This window comes from Stylophora pistillata, chromosome 12, assembly GCF_964205215.1.
Source record: "Stylophora pistillata chromosome 12, jaStyPist1.2, whole genome shotgun sequence".
Lineage (NCBI taxonomy): Eukaryota > Metazoa > Cnidaria > Anthozoa > Scleractinia > Pocilloporidae > Stylophora > Stylophora pistillata.
The window spans coordinates 10,290,580-10,310,353 of NC_142530.1; the positions used below are offsets into that span (position 1 = coordinate 10,290,580).

At 36.5% G+C, this 19,774-nt stretch overlaps 1 protein-coding gene across 1 annotated transcript; it reads left to right on the plus strand.

Moving 5' to 3' along the window:
• Nucleotides 1–776: 776 nt before the first annotated feature.
• Nucleotides 777–16,483, plus strand: LOC111333231 (cullin-1). The gene is made up of 24 exons (XM_022938775.2): nt 777–1,331; nt 2,834–2,916; nt 4,142–4,218; nt 4,702–4,869; nt 5,254–5,304; nt 5,417–5,507; nt 5,960–6,123; nt 6,637–6,705; nt 7,420–7,513; nt 7,780–7,910; nt 8,018–8,125; nt 8,431–8,537; nt 8,761–8,809; nt 8,927–9,058; nt 9,866–9,983; nt 11,346–11,422; nt 11,884–11,970; nt 12,261–12,305; nt 13,018–13,110; nt 13,441–13,488; nt 13,841–13,914; nt 14,752–14,857; nt 15,342–15,455; nt 15,953–16,483. Exons 1-24 carry the CDS (start codon nt 1,186–1,188, stop codon nt 16,031–16,033), a joined length of 2,313 nt encoding a protein of 770 aa, XP_022794510.1. The 5' UTR covers nt 777–1,185; the 3' UTR covers nt 16,034–16,483.
• The last annotated feature ends 3,291 nt before the right edge of the window (nt 16,484–19,774 follow it).

Below are 19,774 nucleotides of genomic sequence, written 5' to 3' on the forward strand. Positions count from 1 at the left end.
GTGGCGGAACTACCGGGGGAATACCTGGTCAATTTTTGCTTGATATGTGCTGCTGGTCTCTCAGAACCCCTACCGCATTATAGTCTATTCTTTGGTCAAATTATAGACCTCATCTTAATCACTTCTGCAATTCTGGTAATAAGCTCACGACATTTTGACCGCGAATCTTCCCATATTTGAATACCTCCTCAACCAGAGTTTTCCTTCCCCCACCAAAATCCCAGAAATGTGTAACCCAATTCTTGTGAACTCTACTGAAAATGTAACCCCATTATAGTCGACAGGATCCTGTCGTGAAAATGGGACCCCATCCAGCAGCACACCCTACTGAGCCTAATACTAGAAGGTATTCCATTTCCCCCCCCCCCCAGGGAAGTGGACTGTCATTTTACACCATCTGAAGATACTCGTTTCCTTAAACTGTTTTGAGCGTGTACGCGCACCTTTTGTGAAATGATTATTTTGATGTTTATTTTTGTTTCGCTCTGAACAAATCAGACTGAAAAAAGGAAGAAGTGAGCAAGTCATTCATCTATTATCTGAAGGCTCAGACTGTTCTAACTGTCCCAGCTGTCCCAGCTGTCCCAGCTGACCGGTTTATAGGGATGAATTCCTCAACTAATTGAGAAAACTGCCAAATTTTGTCCAATATTCTAATTTCATTTCCTTATATTTTGTCCGTTTTGGACTAAAACCGCGTGACACGGAATTGCGGAATTTGAAAGGCGCGGGTGAGCATGCATTTCGGTCTTGGCTTTGTGACGTCACGGAGAGCAGCCATCTTACTTTTACGTCCCTGTAGGGTATGCATCGAAAAAGAAAGTCTTGAAAAGATGATATTTTTGTCCAGGGACGGGGTATTTTTCCAGTAACCTCAAGATAAGGGAATGGATTTTATCTCTAGAAGGAACCGTACCTGATTGTCGCCTTTTACGGGATAAAACAAGTATTTATTTCAACCATTCAGTTGGTTTGGTGGCTGTATGCATCTGTCCAAGTTGTCAAACTGTATACTCTTCTTGTTTGGGATGAAGCTTGTGAGTTACTAACTGTCCCTATTATCTTTTGGAGGAAAGCTTTATTGTTAAAGAGAGCTGTGAAGCTTTCCTCTCAGTCACAAGGAAAGCAACATTTTTATCCAAGAAGCCCGGCGGACGATAGCTTGCGTTTGTTGAGGCTACAATAATGAACACGATGGCCTCCAGGACACAAAATCCTCATGGATTACGTCAAATTACTTTAGATGAAATCTGGGATGACCTTAAAGAAGGAATACAGCATGTTTATAAGCAACAAAGTATGTCTAAACCACGTTATATGGAACTTTACACGTATCCTTCTGGTTATAAATGATGTCATGGTGTTGTATACATACTACTGTAGGTACTGAATAACTGTAACTAACGAAGTGTTTTTTTTATATTGTTCTTGTAGTCCTTTTAACCGTGTTAGCAAAATACCAGAGAACCACTTTATTGCTGTTCAAGACTTTGGTCGTGATTCCAACGGTTCTTTGTAGATTATTAAATTAGAAACAAAAGCTAAGCCATAGGGCTTTGGAAATATTTGTGCTCTTTACCTGTACATTCAGTTTCAAGTGCTTTTTTTTTTATGAAACTTCATTGATTTTCCACGTTTTCAACGCAGGGATGTGGCTATCTTTTATAAAGAAAAATAGGAAATTTTACCATTCAAAGGGTTTCCTCAATTGTACAGTATTAACTAATTTGTTTGTTTGTACTCTTCTTATATTATTTGTATAGTACAGCATGCCTTCACAACCTCAGTAACCTTTGATGGTGCTGTATAGAAACATGTTTCAATGGTTCATCACAAGGATGTGTCTAGTGTAGAACTGAAAGTCTCTGGAAATGAAAAGTTTTCATTTTTATTTTTATTTTTAGTTTTTACTCTAAACCTGGATTACAAATCTGAAAGGTGCATTTTTCACATTTTATTTCCATTTCAAGGGCACGTCAAAAGAGGGAACTTTTCCCTCCTAGAACTAATACAAGAAAAATCTCCTCTCGTGACATTACTTGCCCTACAATATATCAACAGCTACTGTTTCCAAACTTTCTCTATTTCACAGTGCTACTGCTCCTCCTTAAGGGTAATATTATCAGTTCATCTGAGATCATGGTTGCCACAGATCAGGAAAAATCATGGAAAAACAAATTTCTTCAAAGTTAAGGAAAAGTCAGGGAATTTTACCTTGAGTCCGGGAAAATTGCATCTTTGATAAATGTCAGGGAAAAGTGAAATTTCATAAAAATATGTAGTCTTTCATCCTGACTAAACCCTCTTTATGATGAGAGATGGTGATATTTTCCTTTATGCAATGTCAATGTTATTTTTGTACATTGTGTATTACAGTTGACAGATTCCAGACCAGATTATCTTTTCCCTGTAAAATGCAAGTTTAAGTTAGTTTACAATTGAAATCGTACATTTACATTTCCTTTTAACTTCTTCGTTACGTTTTACCCATGTGGAAAAGCATTGGACTGTTAGAAAATTGTTCAATGAAATTGAACAACTAGCTAATGTCAGGTTTCGAAGAAAATTAATCATTTTATCAAGTTATCTCAAAGAAATATCAGTTTATGTATGCTATACATGTATGCAACTTGCCAAAAGTATAATTTTATAGGTGGAGAGGATGACTGTAAGGGAAGGTTGGAAGTCATTTTGAGCACTTGGCATTGCTCATTCAGGTGGTCAGGGAAATTTTAAGTTTGTCAGGGAAAAGTCAAAAACCTATTACGTTGGCAACCATGTGAGCTAGCTTGTGTGTGGGTGTCGTTTGTTGTGTTCCTTGACCTGTTTTCAGACATGTGTACAATCACTGCACTAGTGTTCATCAACAATCACAATCAAGAGTTCCAAAGCAAAAGAAGGCACCAAATCAAGGAGGTAGGTCAATGATTTATTCTCATTTAAGCATTTAGTATTATTATTGTTATTTTTTGTTTTCTTAATTGCTTTTAGTTAGTTTATTTACCTCTAAATATATATTTTTATATTAGTTCCTATATATACATACATGAATGACACACTGTAGATGCACTTGTGCCATCATGTACCCCAAAGGTCTTTGTGTGGTACATCATGTACATGCTTGGTTACCTGAAAGTAGAAACCACTAGATGTATCAATCCTGAGAAAGACACAGAAAAGAACCAATCTGCATGGCTCTCAACTCAACTTTTTGTGAAGTTGCCATTTGGCAGTCTAATTTGGCAAGATATTTGCCAAGGTTCCTTGAACTTGAAAGATGATTTTAGCCAATGGAAAAGACCCATAGAAATTGAAGATTATGAGTGATTTTAGCCACTAGAAGAGACTTGGAAAAATTGGGAAATATCAAATGAATGTAGCTACAATAATTGTTTTCATTAAAACAAGACTTTCTCAACTAGTTAGAAAGCAGAAAAGGATATTTTGTGCAATATTACATAAGACTTATTACATTAACTTTAGACTGCAAATATGAAGTAATAATAATGTTTTGACTTGATTGGTCACATATTGGTGACTTTTCTGGTTAAAAAATTTTCCTTCTCACCATAACAACCAAAATGGTTGCAGCTTGGAGCACTGTTCTAACTGGGAGAGGAGTGAGGGTCCTTAAATTTGGATCTATTAGTAACTACATGTATACAGTAATTTTTCTAAGATCTGCAGCTGCATTAGAATTTAATTTAACTCTTAACTCCCAGTGTTTAGCATTTAACTTCTCCCTACGATGTCCTCACATTACCCAGCAAACAAGTTATGAGAATATTCAAACTTGTCTGGTAATAGTTCTTATCTTGATCTTACACCAAATTCTTGTAACTGATTTATGAGTTAATGTGTAGCAGCTAGAGAGGAGAATTAACAATCAGATCTTGGGAGTTACGTAATCAATCTTTATTCCTAGTTGTAAAGAATCATTCTTAAATAAACCACCATACCTTAGGGTAATCTTTTTGTATAACCCCACTCCTCCCCAAGAAAAGTTGACAACAGAGGTTATGATTTAAGAGGTTCTGAAGATTATTGTGTAGTGTACCTGCATCAAAAGAATTATCTGCTTACTTCACGATGTGCCAGATGTAACCAGGGCTTGAACAAAATATTTGTTATTGCTTCACAGGAGCCCAGTTTGTTGGCCTTGAATTGTACAAAAGACTCAAAGATTTCCTAAGGACTTATCTTATAGGCATGCAGAAGGTTGGGACATGTTTAACTTACTATCTAATTTTTTTGTTGTTCTTTTTGCACGGAACTGCATTTTATACTGTCTGAGGCCTTTCACATACATGAAATCAGTACAAATGAATTTGTCCATGTTTCATTTCTTCATGCAACTATCAGGATACTCTTGAGTTTTTTCTTCATGGACTTGTATGTGTACCTTGACTGTTAAGCTTTGAATGGGCAAACTGCTGTGAACCTAATGTAGTGTGTGAGCGAACACTATTATTTATAGAATGATGAATACATGAAAATTTTTATAGACTGAGATACTTATTACATCTAAGTGTCTTGTCAATGGAAAGAAACAATGCAGTGACCCACTCAGAGCTTACACCTGCACCTCTGGACTACAGTCCAACTTGCTACACATAGCAACTAGGCCTAAATTACTAAAATTAAGTTATTTAAAATTATTATTAAAATTGTTGAAAATTGACTGTGATTTTTTCTTGGCAGGATGGTGCTGATCTGATGGATGAATCTGTCCTCAAATTCTATACCCACCGCTGGGAAGATTATAGGTTCTCAAGCAAAGTTTTAAATGGAGTGTGTGCTTATCTCAACCGACATTGGGTTCGCAGAGAGTGTGACGAAGGAAGAAAGGGCATATATGAAATTTATTCAGTAAGTTTCAGAATTGTAGGGTTGCATCTTTAAAAGAAGTTTAATTCTTCTGGCTTCTTTTAGTGGAATTGTGTAAACTGGAAACATGGCTACAAGGATATTATATAGTGTCTTTCTCTTGTTTGTGTCACCTTACTTCTAAGACATGCTTTTTTTCATTTCTTTATTTACTCTACCAGCATCTAGAAAATGCATGACTTTTTGTATAATATACTGTTAAGCATGTATTTATTTGTTTACCTCTTCGTATTTTCCCATCTCCAATGCCCCTCACTCTCCTTTTTTTTTTTTGTTATCATTAAATGTTCATCTATAGGTCACATAGAACCAGAAATTCGCTGTATACTAACAACTCTAAATGTAGATTTTCTTGCTTAATTTAAGCTTGCCTTAGTAACATGGAGGGAGAATCTATTCAGACCACTCAACAGACAGGTAATGACGCAGTAGTAACTGGTCAGTCTCATTATCTTTGTGTCAATACTTGTTGTAGCATTCAGGTTTCTCTTTTGTTCCAGTCAATTCATTACCACAATGTTTCTAACAGGTGACAAATGCTGTGTTGAGGTTAATTGAGAGAGAAAGGAATGGTGAAACCATCAATACAAGGCTTGTCAGTGGAGTGATCCAATGTTATGGTACGTTTAAATATAACTGTTAAACTGCTATATATTCACCAGGGGAAGCTAGTGATACACATCCTTTGGCTGTTTTCAGTGAGGACAAGTTAATTTGGTTTGGAAAATATGGATGCAATTTATTTTGAATAAATGCTCACAGGCTGTGTATTTTGTGCAATTTTCACTGTCCACTGCAACATGTGACATTTGAAGGTACTTCCTCTATCCAAATTTGAACATGTATGTTTCTTAGTCTGGTATTTTGTAATCTGGTTGTGCTTCTGTTGTTACACTTAATGATTTTTCTATTTTACTTGGATTAGAGTCGCAAATAATGAAAATGCAAGTTTATTTTTGAAATTTACTCGCATCCTTTGGCATGGTTATGGCCTTATTCTTTATTGACCAATCAGAATGGGAATGTTTTGTTGTCTGAGTAAATAAAAAAATGTGAATTTGTTTTCTTACAGTTGAACTTGGTCTCAATGAAGATGATCCTTCAGCCAGAGGACCCACCCTTAGTGTTTACAAAGCCTCTTTTGAGTCAGTATTTTTGGAGGATACAGAGAGATTTTACACAACAGAAAGTACAGAATTTCTCAGAGAAAACCCTGTAACAGAGTACATGAAAAAGGTAGAACTGCGACTATTAGCTGTGTAACATGTATGTTTCTTGCCTATCTTATTGTCTCTATTTTAGACTATTCTGAATATTTGAAGGGAGTATGTCAGCTTCATTATTGCTCTCTAAGAAATTTCCTCTAGCATGTGACACGCTAAATGCAGTTGTAGATATGTACACTTTATACTTTCCTATTGGGAATAATCCCTTGCATAATAATGATATCCTCAAACTAGTCAACAAAGTTACCTCATGTACATGAAGTGTTGGAGTTCTGAATCCTTTCCTAGAACCAAAAAACTTGGGGTATGGGAGGTGGCTGTGGTGACCTTTTCTAACCTTATCTACTTATTGGCAGGTCTCTTTTTTGTGAGGAGAGCCATTTTAACAGTAGTGTTACAACTGGCTATAGTTGCAATGAAACTTTACATATGCATGAGTGTGAAACAGTTAGCAACATGTTCAGTATTAAAGTTATGACTTTCTTTTGATTTCTTTATGATTTTGTATTGTTGTTTTTATCAGGCTGAGGCCAGACTTTTAGAGGAACAAAGAAGGGTTCAAGTTTACCTACATGAAAGCACACAAGATGAAGTATGCACAAATTATAAAATATGCTCCAAAAGGAGTTAAAGCTGTAATAAAGAAGCTAAAAATGTGTCATTATTAGGGGTACAATGAAAAAAACTGCACTCCCATGTTAGGATTTGTATCTCAGCTAATTCAAATTTTATGTTGGAATGATCTACTATGATTTCCAGTTGAGTCAGGCAGCCGCATAAATTTTGATGTTAGAATTATATGGTTGTGACTGGCAACTGGTTCCATTTGTAGTGGCAATGCCCATGCATCATTTGATGCCTTTTGGTGGGCTTTTATGTTTGACAGCTGATGACTCATAGCTCTTGAGATTTGGTTACCACTGGTTAGTAGAAAGGTTGCCCATGACAACAGCATTATTTAACAATCAAAAACTCCCTTACCAAACTTTTCCTACACTATGCTCAACTGATAATGGTGGTATCAACTGAGCTACAGAGAATGATTGGCTTAACTGGGCCACATATAAGTTTTAAGAGATAGCCTTCCTAAAAACTGCTAGGATAAGTCATGTGAAAAGCTTTTTGTGTAGGGAAACATTTAGGTAGGAGGTAATTTTGAGCTCCTCTATCAAAGGAAGTAAGACTTTGAGGAGACAATTACCCATATGTAAAAAGTATTGAATTTCTTTTCAGTCCATTGTGTGCACATATGAACAGCTTAAAAATTGCTGTGCAATCTTCATCAATGCTGTCTTCTTTGTTGTAGCTTGCAAGGAAATGTGAACATGTGCTGATAGAAAAGCATCTGGACATCTTTTATTCAGAATTCCAAAATCTTTTAGATGATGACAAGAATGAAGGTAACGTTTGTTATTTAAGAAAAATCTCATTGATTCTGTTGAGAAAGACTGTCATCATGCAGATAACTTTTGTAGATCAGAATAACATGTATGTCTTTCTTGATCTTTATTTTTAAAATACTTTTGGATCCTTTAATGTTTCCAAAACATTACCAGAACATCTGGAGGGAGCTTTGATAAATCGCATTTCTATATCTGCGTTCTATTTCACACTTGGCTGTTTTTAATAATTAAATTTTATACTTTAATTTCTGTGTGTATCTCAGATCTTGGTCGCATGTACAACTTGGTTGCCAGGATACCTGACGGATTAGGGCAGCTTCGAACCCTGTTGGAAAATCACATAACAAACCAAGGTCTTAACGCTTTAGAAAAGTGTGGAGACCAAGCATTCAATGTAAGTAAGACTGATGCATATCTTGTTTTTCAGGGCCAACATTTGATTGTAAATTATCAATAATGGAGCAGACTTTCTGATCATTTATAAATATGTTACTCTTTCAGGACCCCAAGGTGTATGTAGAAACTATTCTTGAAGTTCACCATAAGTACAATGCCCTTGTCTTGACAGCTTTCAACAATGATGCTGGATTTGTAGCAGCACTGGACAAGGTACTCTAGCTTTGTGTAGTAGGCTTATAGTCAGATTAAACAAATATCGTTTAAAGTATCAGTCTTTAGATTAAAGATGTTAATCATGTTAATCTCTTTAGATTAAAGATGTTTAATCTCTGTTTAACAGAATTTACATGTATTGTAAATGGGAAGAGTTCATTTAGTTATCTTTTAAGCTGCCCGTTAATGAGACAAGCTTTTTTGGTAACACCTTTGTTGGCAGAATGAGTTGTTATCCATTGTGAATGATCAGTGTTTATTTGATGTTAATACGATGTAATTACTTCCTTTTATTTTAACAGGCCTGTGGCAAATTTATTAATAATAACTCTGTCACTAAACAAGCTCATAGTTCATCAAAGTCTCCTGAACTTCTTGCCAGATACTGCGATTCACTGCTAAAGAAAAGGTAACTGGGTACATTTGTTCTTCTAATGTACAAAAGCACAAACATTTATACCTCACTCAGGGGGTGCCTTTGTGAAAGGTTGTGAGGGTAGATTTATGAGGCACACTGCCGGCTACCTCTGGAAAGTTTTGTCTTTTTCTAAGAAGTTTGCAGCATGTTCTCAATTCTGGATAAAATTGATTTCTGTAATCATGTTTGAACATCATTTTTAATTCATTCATAGCTCAAAGAATCCAGAAGAAGCTGAATTAGAAGACATCCTCAACTCTGTGGTGAGTGGTCATGCATCAGTTTTTTCACCTTTACAGTCTTTTCGTGTTGCTAACCTTACATACTGTAAACAAACCTTTGGTTTGACTGCAATGTGTTTCCATTCAAATGTTGTGTAGATGGTTGTGTTCAAATACATTGAAGACAAAGATGTGTTCCAGAAGTTTTACTCCAAGATGTTGGCAAAGAGATTAGTACAACATAACTCAGCTTCAGATGATGCAGAAGCTAGTATGATCTCTAAACTTAAGGTAACACAATGATTAAATAGGGTATCTTTGGGTAGAAAGTGTATGAATTCACACATGAAGGGAAAGAGTGCTGGAACCATATAAAAGTAATACCCCTTGAAATCTAACTTTGTATTGTCAGTGATACTGTAGGTAGCAGTTCTGACTTACAGTACAGCCCTTCACAATCATTAGGGTACTTGCAGCCATGGTTCTGTGTGTAGCCTTGGTTGTGTGGACTGGATAAATCTGAGTTGATGATAAAATTTGGCCACTGTTAAGAGTTTCTCAACCTGATGTTTGGGGTGATGCCTTTGATCAGACAAAGGGCTATATCTGACTGAGAGCTAATGCTCAGAATGACAGCTTTGGAAACTCTTTATGGTGGCAAATTTACATTATCAACTCGACTGATAAAACCAAATTACAAAGTTAAAGGCAGAATACAAACAACCTTTTTCCCCAGCATATTCCATCCTGCCAGTCATCAAAAGTTGGTTAACAACATTTCCTGTAGATGTAAGTGTGGGACTGTGCAGGGAAAGAGGGAGTGTTCTTAGTATAGGTGGGAGAATTCCTTAAAAGATTGTTGTCAGTTAGAGTGACCGCAGGCAATGATAACTCAAGGGTACATCACAATAGTTTTCACGACTTAAGTTTTCTTAGGGACTACTCTTACTCAGAACAATCATACCATGCAATCAGAATGTAGTCAGTTGGATTTTTTGTTGGCTTGGATATTCTTGAAATGTGTAGCATGTACATGTACAGGTAGAGTGGACATGAAAACTTCTATTTTAATAGTTTTGATTTGTTCTATCCTAACAGCAAGCATGTGGTTTTGAGTACACATCAAAACTTCAAAGAATGTTTCAAGACATAGGTGTTAGCAAAGATCTCAATGACAAGTTCAAGGCACATCTTTTGAACACAGAATCTTTAGATTGTAAGTCACTCCAATATGTAATTCTATTAAACTAATAGTATCTATGATAGTACATGGCTGTGCATGGATACTAAACTCAGCTCTCATCAATGTTGTATACCCTCTTGATAAGAATTTTTAGTTCAGTAATCAACCAATAACAAAAAATTAAACTAAGCATGGGTAATGTTTGGCAGGGGAAAAACGTCGTCTAGGTATATCTTTCTATCATGTCAGCATCTTTATCTCCGCATTTGAAGGATAATTATAATTATTAAAAACTGGATCATTGGATAATGCCATTCAAGACTTTTTATTGGCTTAGCCATTATGGTATATGAGCCAATATACCATAATCTACAAATATGGTAAGCGTACGCGTCAGTTTAAAATCAAAAGGGAGCTAAAAAATCCGTTTTCTTTTCACAAAATAATAATTTCTTGAGGGCGTTTTTAATAAAACAATTATTCCACTCGCGCTTGTTGGATATGAGATGATTATAGCCAACTCGGCGCTACGCGCCTCGTTGGCTATCTATCATCTCATATCCAACGCGCGCTTGTGGAATAATTGTTAAATATACGTCATCCTAACTGCACCCGACGAAAATTGGTTCGAGAAATCGGGGGTGAAATTACAAGTGAAGCAAATCCAAGGGAAACAAGGTTTGGTTCGAGATATCGGGAGATTCAAGAAACCGAGGGTTCGACAAATCGGGATTCCACTGTATAACTTGACTTGGTATAGAAATAAAGAGAAATGTTTTTATTTCATTAATATCTTTAGAATAAGTATCTCCTTTCGTGATTCATTTATCGATATTTTTATTATTATTATTATTATTATTATTATTATTATTATTATTATTATTATTATCATCATTATTATTATTTTCTCTTCTGTCACAGTCGTTGGTGGTGTTCTTTCTTGTGCATCAGCCGGGTGCAAACCATATTGGGCATCAGTCACTCAAGTCAATCATTCTGTTCATACACATGAGTACCTTTCTGAGGATTCGCGCAGATTCCAGCATGCAGATCGCTGTCACAGTAGCTGCTTCTGATACTTTCTTTATGTTTTCCACCATCCCCTTCTTTACTGTACTGAACCCACCAACAACCACAGGGATCACTACGTTTTCATGTATCACATTCTCTGTATTTCTAGTTCTAGGTCTTTGGACTTGCTTTTCTTTTCCTCAGAACGATGTTTCTATCTGATGGAATGGTCATGTCAATCAGTTTGCAGGTGGAATTCACTTATTAGTAGTGTTACCATTATTATTATTATTATTATTATTATTATTATTATTATTATTATTATTTTATTATTTCACTGTTTGTAGCATTGAATTTGTTTTGTTCTGTTTTCTGCGTTGTTAGTGGACTTCACAATCCAGGTTTTAAGTTCAGGCTCGTGGCCATTCCAGCAGTCAGCACCATTTTCACTGCCAGCAGAGGTAAAACGATTTGATTTTGAAATGATATCACTTGCTAAGAAATCTTAAGTAACCTTTGGCTTTTCAGATTGTTGCATCTATTGTAATAATTCTCATTGCAATCTCAACACGAACGAACGAAAAACTTGTTTACCACCCAAAACGAAACACTAAAACTAGAAAGCTCATACATAAATAAATAAATGAATAAATCCTCATGCTGAAGGCATTGGTTTTCAAGTCATACCTCCACTGTATTGCATTATATTGCACCTCACTTCATTTAGCTGCATTGTATTGCATTGCATTTGTCTTAAGGTTGTAGACGTTCAACGATCAAACCTACGACTAACACAAAATGAACTTCAATATACTGTATGCTACACGGGCTAATCTGTCAGGTCTGTGGTGAATTGAACCCTTTTTGTCATCTATCAGCAGCGACTTTGTAAGTTAAACGTTGTTCTTCCTTTTTTATGTAGATGGAAAGAAGTCATCAACGTTTCACGACATTTTACAGCAGTCAACACAGCGGTCGGAAACTACATTGGGTTTATCACATGTCCAAGGTTAACAAAACTATATTCTCACAGATATTCGTAAATCACAACAGAGAAACTGTTATCAAGTATTACGAACTCTTGAGCCGTAATTTGTGTGAAAAATATATGCCTGATTGAGCTATTATTCTTAAACACCGGATGACAAGTCACACAATCATCTTGTCCAGCTGCAGTGCAGTCGCTCTTTTCTTTCTAAAAATTTTTTATTTTTGAGAAATACTTCTTGGACCTGATGCTGATGCAGTATCCACTTGCTACAACCTTAAGCTTAGGTAAGCTTTTAATTGTTCTTACAGGGAGAACTAGTCACAAACTGCTTCAAAAATCGCTACATTCTGCAGGTGAGAGCATAGTTCTTTTGGTACTTTGGTGTTTCATTTCATTCAATTTCGTTTTCCCTACACGTGTACAATCTCGCTCTTACCGCTTAATTTATTCAACGATCAAATAATGGTCGCGAAACGTTTTACTCTTCATCATTTGTACATTCTCACTGCAATAGTTGATACACTAGTTAAACAGAGTGATTGGTGACATTGAATTGCTTCGGTTCTGCTGAACTGCGCTCTGACAAATGCGCAAAAACCCGCACCAACCTTTCAGTCAGTCAGTTACAAAATAAAACTAATTCTGACTCTTAGAATCGCATTTTCTCGCCCTACATTTAGGTTCTTCCTTTTCACTTTGACTTCTCGTTCTCATGGTTGATGTGTTTACTTTGGTTTTGGTGACACTCAATGAAACACGCTCTTTTGTCTCTCTTATCCGGGCGGAAGGTGCGGAGGGCATGGGGCGAAAGCGAGCGAGAAAAGTGATGAGCTGGGTTGGTCGGACAGGGACGGAAAAGGAAGTTCCCCTTTCCATGTTCGTGGTATTTTTGCTCGTTTTCGCCCTGTGTTTTCGCTTGACTCCTTGTTGGTTCACGATTCTCCCCTCTCACTGTATAAAACGCTGCTGCCTATCACGCCTTGGAAGCGATGTTTATGTTTCTTAATTGCTTGCAGTTTTTCTTTTCTCTTTTTGAGAAAAATATTTTTTTGTTGTTGTTGGTAGGCATCCACATATCAGATGGGAGTTTTGCTTATGTTCAATAACTCTGAGAGTCTGACTATGGAACAGATTCAAGAACAGACTCAACTTAAAACGGTGAGTGCTCTGCGCATTGAAAAAGAAAATTAACTTTTAACAAGTTATCGCTTTTGTAATCTGACAGGGCTCCTTCTTTCTTTAGTCTTGTAAAATTTCAGTAAATAACGCTGCTTAGCGTGTATCATTTGAGTTATTATTTGCGATGAAACTATTCTTGAACAAAGCCAGGAACTTGGAGATATTTCTTCCTTCACTTTAGTTCCTAAACAAGGTTCATTTATTATCGGAAACTCTTAGATCCGAAACACAAATCTGCTTTACTGATATTTTACATTGAAACTTAGTTAAATACTTGTTGAATACTTAAAATGATTTCTCTGTTCTCAGGATATTCTCTCGCAAGTCCTGGGAATTTTGTTGAAGTCAAAGCTTCTTGTGAGTGTGACTTTGTGATTTTGTTTAGTTAGTTCTGAAGAATTTGTTCAGCCTGGTTCAGATGCGTTGTGATTCCCTGAATGATCAAATTTTGATGTTTTCTGACTCATTCGGTACTGAATGAAAGTCACTTTTCAGGAGCATACAGTCCACCATGAAGAACAGAGAGGAATTTTGCCTTGAAATATCAAAAGCGCCCAAAAGTCCTGACAAACATTTAACGCGTGAACTATTTCCGGAAGGTTACATTGGGCTTTTTTTGCGTCTGACTGTTATGATTGTACTGAGTTTAGGACGGATCTGCAATGCTTAAACAAATAGGAAGAATGTTCGTGTTCTTTTTAACTCTCAGGTATGCGAGACATCTGATGATGGCTCCAACATAGATCGTCAGACGTCAGTCAGCCTTAACTTTGGATACAAAAGGCAAGTGTGCGTTAGCGGGTTTTAGTTTTTTGTGATTATAACATGGTATATGTAGCATCATGGTAGACGATGATGATGTATTTGTATGTTTACCGATTTTGTGTACATCTTGAAATATTGAGTAACGTGCTCTTTGCAATATAAGGACCTTAAACGGTCAGGCGAGTTTTATTCGAAAATTTGTACCGTGGGCAGTTATAAGACTCATGTATTCAAGGGTAGATATTAATGAAATACTAGGATTTCTCCTGTTTCTAAAACATGATATCTTCACCGCGAGCGCTGAACGTACATGTGCCGTTTATTTCCTTCATATGTGAAGATGGCAAACCCGGATTCATCAACTAAGCGTTTCTGCTTTTATGAAGAATTTCCTTATGTAGGCAGCATAAGTGAAGTTAATTCTAAGCTTTTCTGACAAGAAAATTGTTAAAACGTGCTGTATTGCTTTGTCTAAAGTTGAGATAGCATTTTTTCTAGCTAAGTTTTCGCCCAGGTGATCACTGCGTCTGATGCTCTTGGTGTTTTAAAGTCCTCTTAGATTTTAATCAAAGAATATTTTAGTTAATAGCTTTTAAATAAAGAGAACATTGCGTGTCCGCTCGTGGATACGAATTTTTCTTCAATGTTATATCTTCAATTTATAACAGGTCATAAACGTCCACTATATACTTCTCATGTATCATTCAGTTTTCAATTCACTCGGCTGCCATCTTGCACCAAATTTTGAAACGAAGTAGACATGCTTCACTGATAGCAGTGTGCCAATTCCACTGCATTAATATCTTGTGTTCGTTCATTAAATATTTATGTGGATGATATTTCTTAAATTGACAGTAAGAAACTGAGGGTTAACATCAACGTACCAATGAAAACAGAGCAAAAACAAGAACAAGAACAAACGCACAAATACATCGAAGAAGACAGGAAACTACTCATTCAGGTAAACAACGATGAGTGCTTGAACGACGATTACTAGGCCGGAGTGTCGTTACTCAGAAGTCCAAATACACATAGTCACGACTCTGTTACTTTGTAGACAAGATTGCGTTGGTGGTATATGAAACCTGCGCTCAACAGACAATTATAAGACTCGTTTGTACCCCCTGAACCCCTAAACGCTAACATCCAACGAGTCATTCTCTCTACTGACCGTCATACATTTCGCCACTATTTAGACAAAAGGATTTGATTTCGTTTGAAGATTAAACCCTTGAGCTGATACGCTGGTCTGTTCTCATTACGTGTTTGCGAGTGAACATATTGCAATCGTAGGAAGAAGTTACATGTTAAATAACTGCGGAAGGTGAAGGGTTAATACAGCTTACGCTGTAGTACATGTTCCTGATAACGTCGCATCGCAGCCTGGAGAGGCAGTACTGGTGTTGGTATTTCCGATGTAAACAAGTTTTGTTATTTATTCACAGGCGGCAATTGTACGAATCATGAAGATGAGGAAGATGCTTAAACACCAACCTCTGCTGGCGGAGGTGTTATCACAGCTGTCAAGCAGATTCAAACCTAGGGTTCCTGTCATAAAGGTATATTTTTCTACTTGTACGCTCTTACTTTTGCACGAGCATTTGGCTTCAGCGAAACTTAATAGTGTGCAGACGTTGAAATTTTGAGCAACCTATACATAAACTTTGCGATGCCACGGTAAGAAAGAGTCACCAAGATCTATCTTATGAAAGCAAGCACATCTAGAATGTTGTGAAAAAGATATCTACTCAAGTTAAAAAAAACAGATAGCAAACATATGTGACCGGCGGCGGCGGCGGCTTGCCTTTTTGGCGAGTCGTGGTTCACAAAATTAGCTGTTACTTTTCAATAAACGCCTGCTCATCCAGTCTCGACCACAGAGCTCTTATTTATTGCGTATTGGGTCGTGCAAGGCCAACCCGAGACTCTTGGATCGAGGATTACTCAAGTACGCTTGAATTTATGCGCAGTAAGGTGGCGCATAGCAATAGGAGTAACCTTACTGATAATATTTCTCTTTTTCTCCCTTTCTTCTTGTGTGGGTTTATGTGTACAGAAATGTATCGATATCCTAATAGAAAAGGAATACCTCGAGCGAGTTGAAGGAGAGAAGGATACTTACGCCTATTTGGCGTAAGGACTGGGTAGCAGTTAACCTGCTACTGCTGAACAGTACGGATGGGGGTTTTCAAGTCAGTAGCTGGGCAAGCATCAGCTGGACAAAACCAAATATTTTCCTGTTTTATAATTCAAACTTCACACTTACCAACCAGGAATAACACACACTGGCTTGGTGAAGTTTTTCTTGCTTTAAAAAAAAAAAAAAAAAAAAAAAAAAGCTATCGGATTTCTTCTGTTGACTCATGTGCGACTTGGTCTGGTAACTCGCACAGCGCTAGGAAGCCGATTGTGTATCACTTTACAAGTTCATGTTACACCCGATGTACGCTACACCTTGATTCTTTATTGCGGTGTCTGCTTGTAATATTTATGTATTTTGCTAGTTTTTACTGACGGGGATTTCGAACATCCTCGCGAAATTGTTAATTTCTAGGGCTCTTGAAGAAGTAAATGTTGACCAAATTTATATTTGGTGCTTTGTTTGTCTATTTTAGTCGTGAAGAAATGCGAGAAAAATTAAAGTTACCGTTATTAATATCACCCCTGAATGACACATGTAGGTGATGAGAGTAAAGGAAATGATCACCAACAAACAGAAAACTCTTGTTCAACAAATTCTTCTTGTTAGTACCCTAGTAAATGTATGGAAAGAAGTAGGGAGAATATGCATACTCATATTACAGTGAAAAGATATACGGCTTGAACCCAGGTCAAGCGTCCAATTTTGTATGGGTTGAGTCTGGAGCGGATGAAAAAGTATCCATCGTTTTTCTGGTTCATTTGGGTTAGACTTAAAATTTAAAAGTACGGCGTTTGGTGTGGTGTGACATTAACTTCCTTGAACCTCCAAATGCCTTTCATTGAACCCATTCGTCAATTGCCGTTCATTAAAATCTGCAGATGTTGTTAGCCGTTGCACGTTAGACGCCATGGTCTAACTTTTGCCCAGTGGTTCCTACTAAAACTTGAAGAAAGAGAAGCAATGAGGCTAGTTCATTAGTGATCAATGCCTCGCCTTTTTCATGCGATTTCCTAAAAGAGGTTTTAAGATCTAGAAAGCGGAAGTGCACTCAAATTGAACCAATGGTTTTAGGTAACCCTTTGATCTTCAAGAGTGACTAGCATCTAATTTCGCCTTGCAACATCACCCCTGAATCACACATAAAGATCACAAGAATAAAAGAAACGATCATTTAAAAAACTACAGAATCTCATTGTTTTGAAAACAATTTCACTTTGTCAGCACCTTAGGAGACGTGAAGACTGAACGGTCTGGAGGATATGCCCACTGATGTTAGGGTACAAATGATACTGACTGAACCATTCGAGTCATCGAGGCTAGTTCAACCCACCAAACCTCGTTGCAGAAAAGACTTCCAGGTTAAATTAACATTTTGTTAATATAGAAAACACCATGAAACTGGGAGGTCTAAGTTATACTTAAAAAGACAACAACTAAAAAACACGTGCTAATCAAATATTTTGTACCCAATTCTGACTTGAAGAATCTGATTTGTTAAAGTCAAATGGATTGATCCTTAATTGTGTTTCTGACGTGGATGTTTATTTCTGACCACGTGGTGCCATTCAAGAGCGTCATCGTGTTTCAATAATTTCAAATATAGATCAAAGAGGACAGTCTCGGGAATGTCGCGTGGTCTGGAATAAAGCAACAAAACGGGCACGTTCAATAGGTCTTGATAATGTTACGTTCAAATGTTCCGAAAAATCATCAAATTTCAGTCTAGAAACGCTGACCGTCTAGTCGACAGGTTTAACATGGAATGGCAATAAAAGACTGCATTTGTTGAGTAATCTAAAAAAAGAAAGACAGATTTCGTTTTCAAGGCGACATAAAATACGAGCTTAATCTGTATTACTTTAACCAAACAGATATAGAATATAGACCGTTTTTCCTCATGAGATTGATAGGTTTCATCAAATTCTTCTATTTCTTCATGCGAACAACGCATTGAAAAGACCATTTGGTCTCTCAATGACCACCTTTATTATTCAAGTGATGTTTTTTTTTTTTTTTTTATTTTTTTTTTTTTAAAGGCCTTCTTTTTATAGTTTACAAGAAAAACCCTTTTGGTTCTCTTATTCAATATGGTACGGTATTGATGCACTTGTTTCACTGAATTACAATATCTTGTTTACCAGTTTTGCATTGAGGTCAAATACTTTGAGGTATCGATTGATCATTAGGTCTTCTATATCAGCGATGGTAAGGTATGTCGAGGTATATTTTATTTTTTTTATTATTATTTTCTCTTGCTTTATATCATCGACGTCTTAAGTTATTTACGTATTCCCCGGCCAATGTCTTCTTAAACTATTGAACTTATTTATAGGTTTATTTATTAAATTAGCGCATTGATTTATTCTATTTATTCAGTCATTTATTTACCAATTTGTTAATTTATTTCATATTTTATTTTTAATCTAGGTATTTACTCTACTGAGAAAAACCTGTAGGGAAATTATGCACCGGTTACAACTGCGCATGTGTTAATCATCGATGTAGATCTTTTGAAATCAAATGTCCGGCTCCGACTTTCCTTCGTATACAATCTTTCTGCTATAAAATTATTTTAAAATGAATGACACGTTTCGCAGTGTTTGATATAGCTTGTGGCATGTGTTTGATGATTGCGAACAAAAATATCGATAAATTCTTAAGTAGTGGGTTCTACGTTTTAACCAACATCAAGAGCGAAGCAGATCTACTAAATCATCCAAACTGAACCGGAATTAAAGCACTTAAAAGTAATTATAGTTCTTTATTTGCGTGACGTGATCAAAGAGTGCTTTAAGTTATTGGCAAGTACGCTATTGTCAAGGGGTTTTTTCTCCTATGAATGCTAGCGATAAACTTCAGTTTGTACGGCGCGATAAGCATTTCCGAGCAAATACGTAATAATAGCGATAACGTGAGTGGTTTGATGGCACGACCAATTAATATATATTGGTACATCGTAACGAGTTCTAGTTTTACAATAGACATGCCAACGTACATTGGTCTTAAAAAAAATTATTTTAATATAAAGGAAGAAGAAAGGTTTGACCTGATTTAAATCCAAACACTGGTGCGTGAAAATTCATGGCAAACTTATTAAAGCAGAACTGTTCTAAGACAACAGCCTGGTGAAATAAGCGGCCTGTATTTGGGGGCGTCTCAACACTTAGTCATATCTCTGCGATCTTCTGTTTAAGAGCTGATATGAGGCACAACACATAGAAGTATATATTGTTTTTCTTACTAAATTGATCAATTTTCATTCATTGAATTCGAAGAAGATTTGTCGCTTGCCATGAAAATAGTTTATGAAAAAGACTTTGAAAACCTGAGCAATTAACAGAGGGAGCACCTCCTGTCCTCACAAATGGCGGGAGGTGGGCAACATGCAGAGCTCTTGTGTGTAAAGTAACCGTAATAACAATGAGACCACTACATTCGTACGACAAGCGTCACATAAAAAGGTAATTTCGAGAATCTTCGATAAGTTAGGTTTTTTTTATCCTCAATACAGTTCTTTAGAACTTCCAAATTCCGAGATAATCCTTTTAAAACGTTGGACGCGAGTGCGTTTTGTACATTTATGATGTTTATTCCCTTTTGTTTGCCAATAGCATGCGTGCAATAAAATTATGAAAGAACTCCGGAAACGAATACTGGAAGATGCTTACCAAGACTTAGGCTTCATTTACATACCACCAATAGGAACGTGTCTGTTCACTAAACAAACTTTCACGG

What these genes read in the sequence shown, in the direction of transcription:
- LOC111333231 (XM_022938775.2), top strand. Translation starts at nt 1,186, where the DNA reads ATGAACACGATGGCCTCCAGGACACAAAATCCTCATGGATTACGTCAA. An exon ending in GTGGAGACCAAGCATTCAAT is followed by an intron (nt 7,911 to 8,017) that starts GTAAGTAAGACT and finishes TTACTCTTTCAG; the next exon opens with GACCCCAAGGTGTATGTAGA. An exon ending in CATTTTCACTGCCAGCAGAG is followed by an intron (nt 11,423 to 11,883) that starts GTAAAACGATTT and finishes TTTTTTATGTAG; the next exon opens with ATGGAAAGAAGTCATCAACG.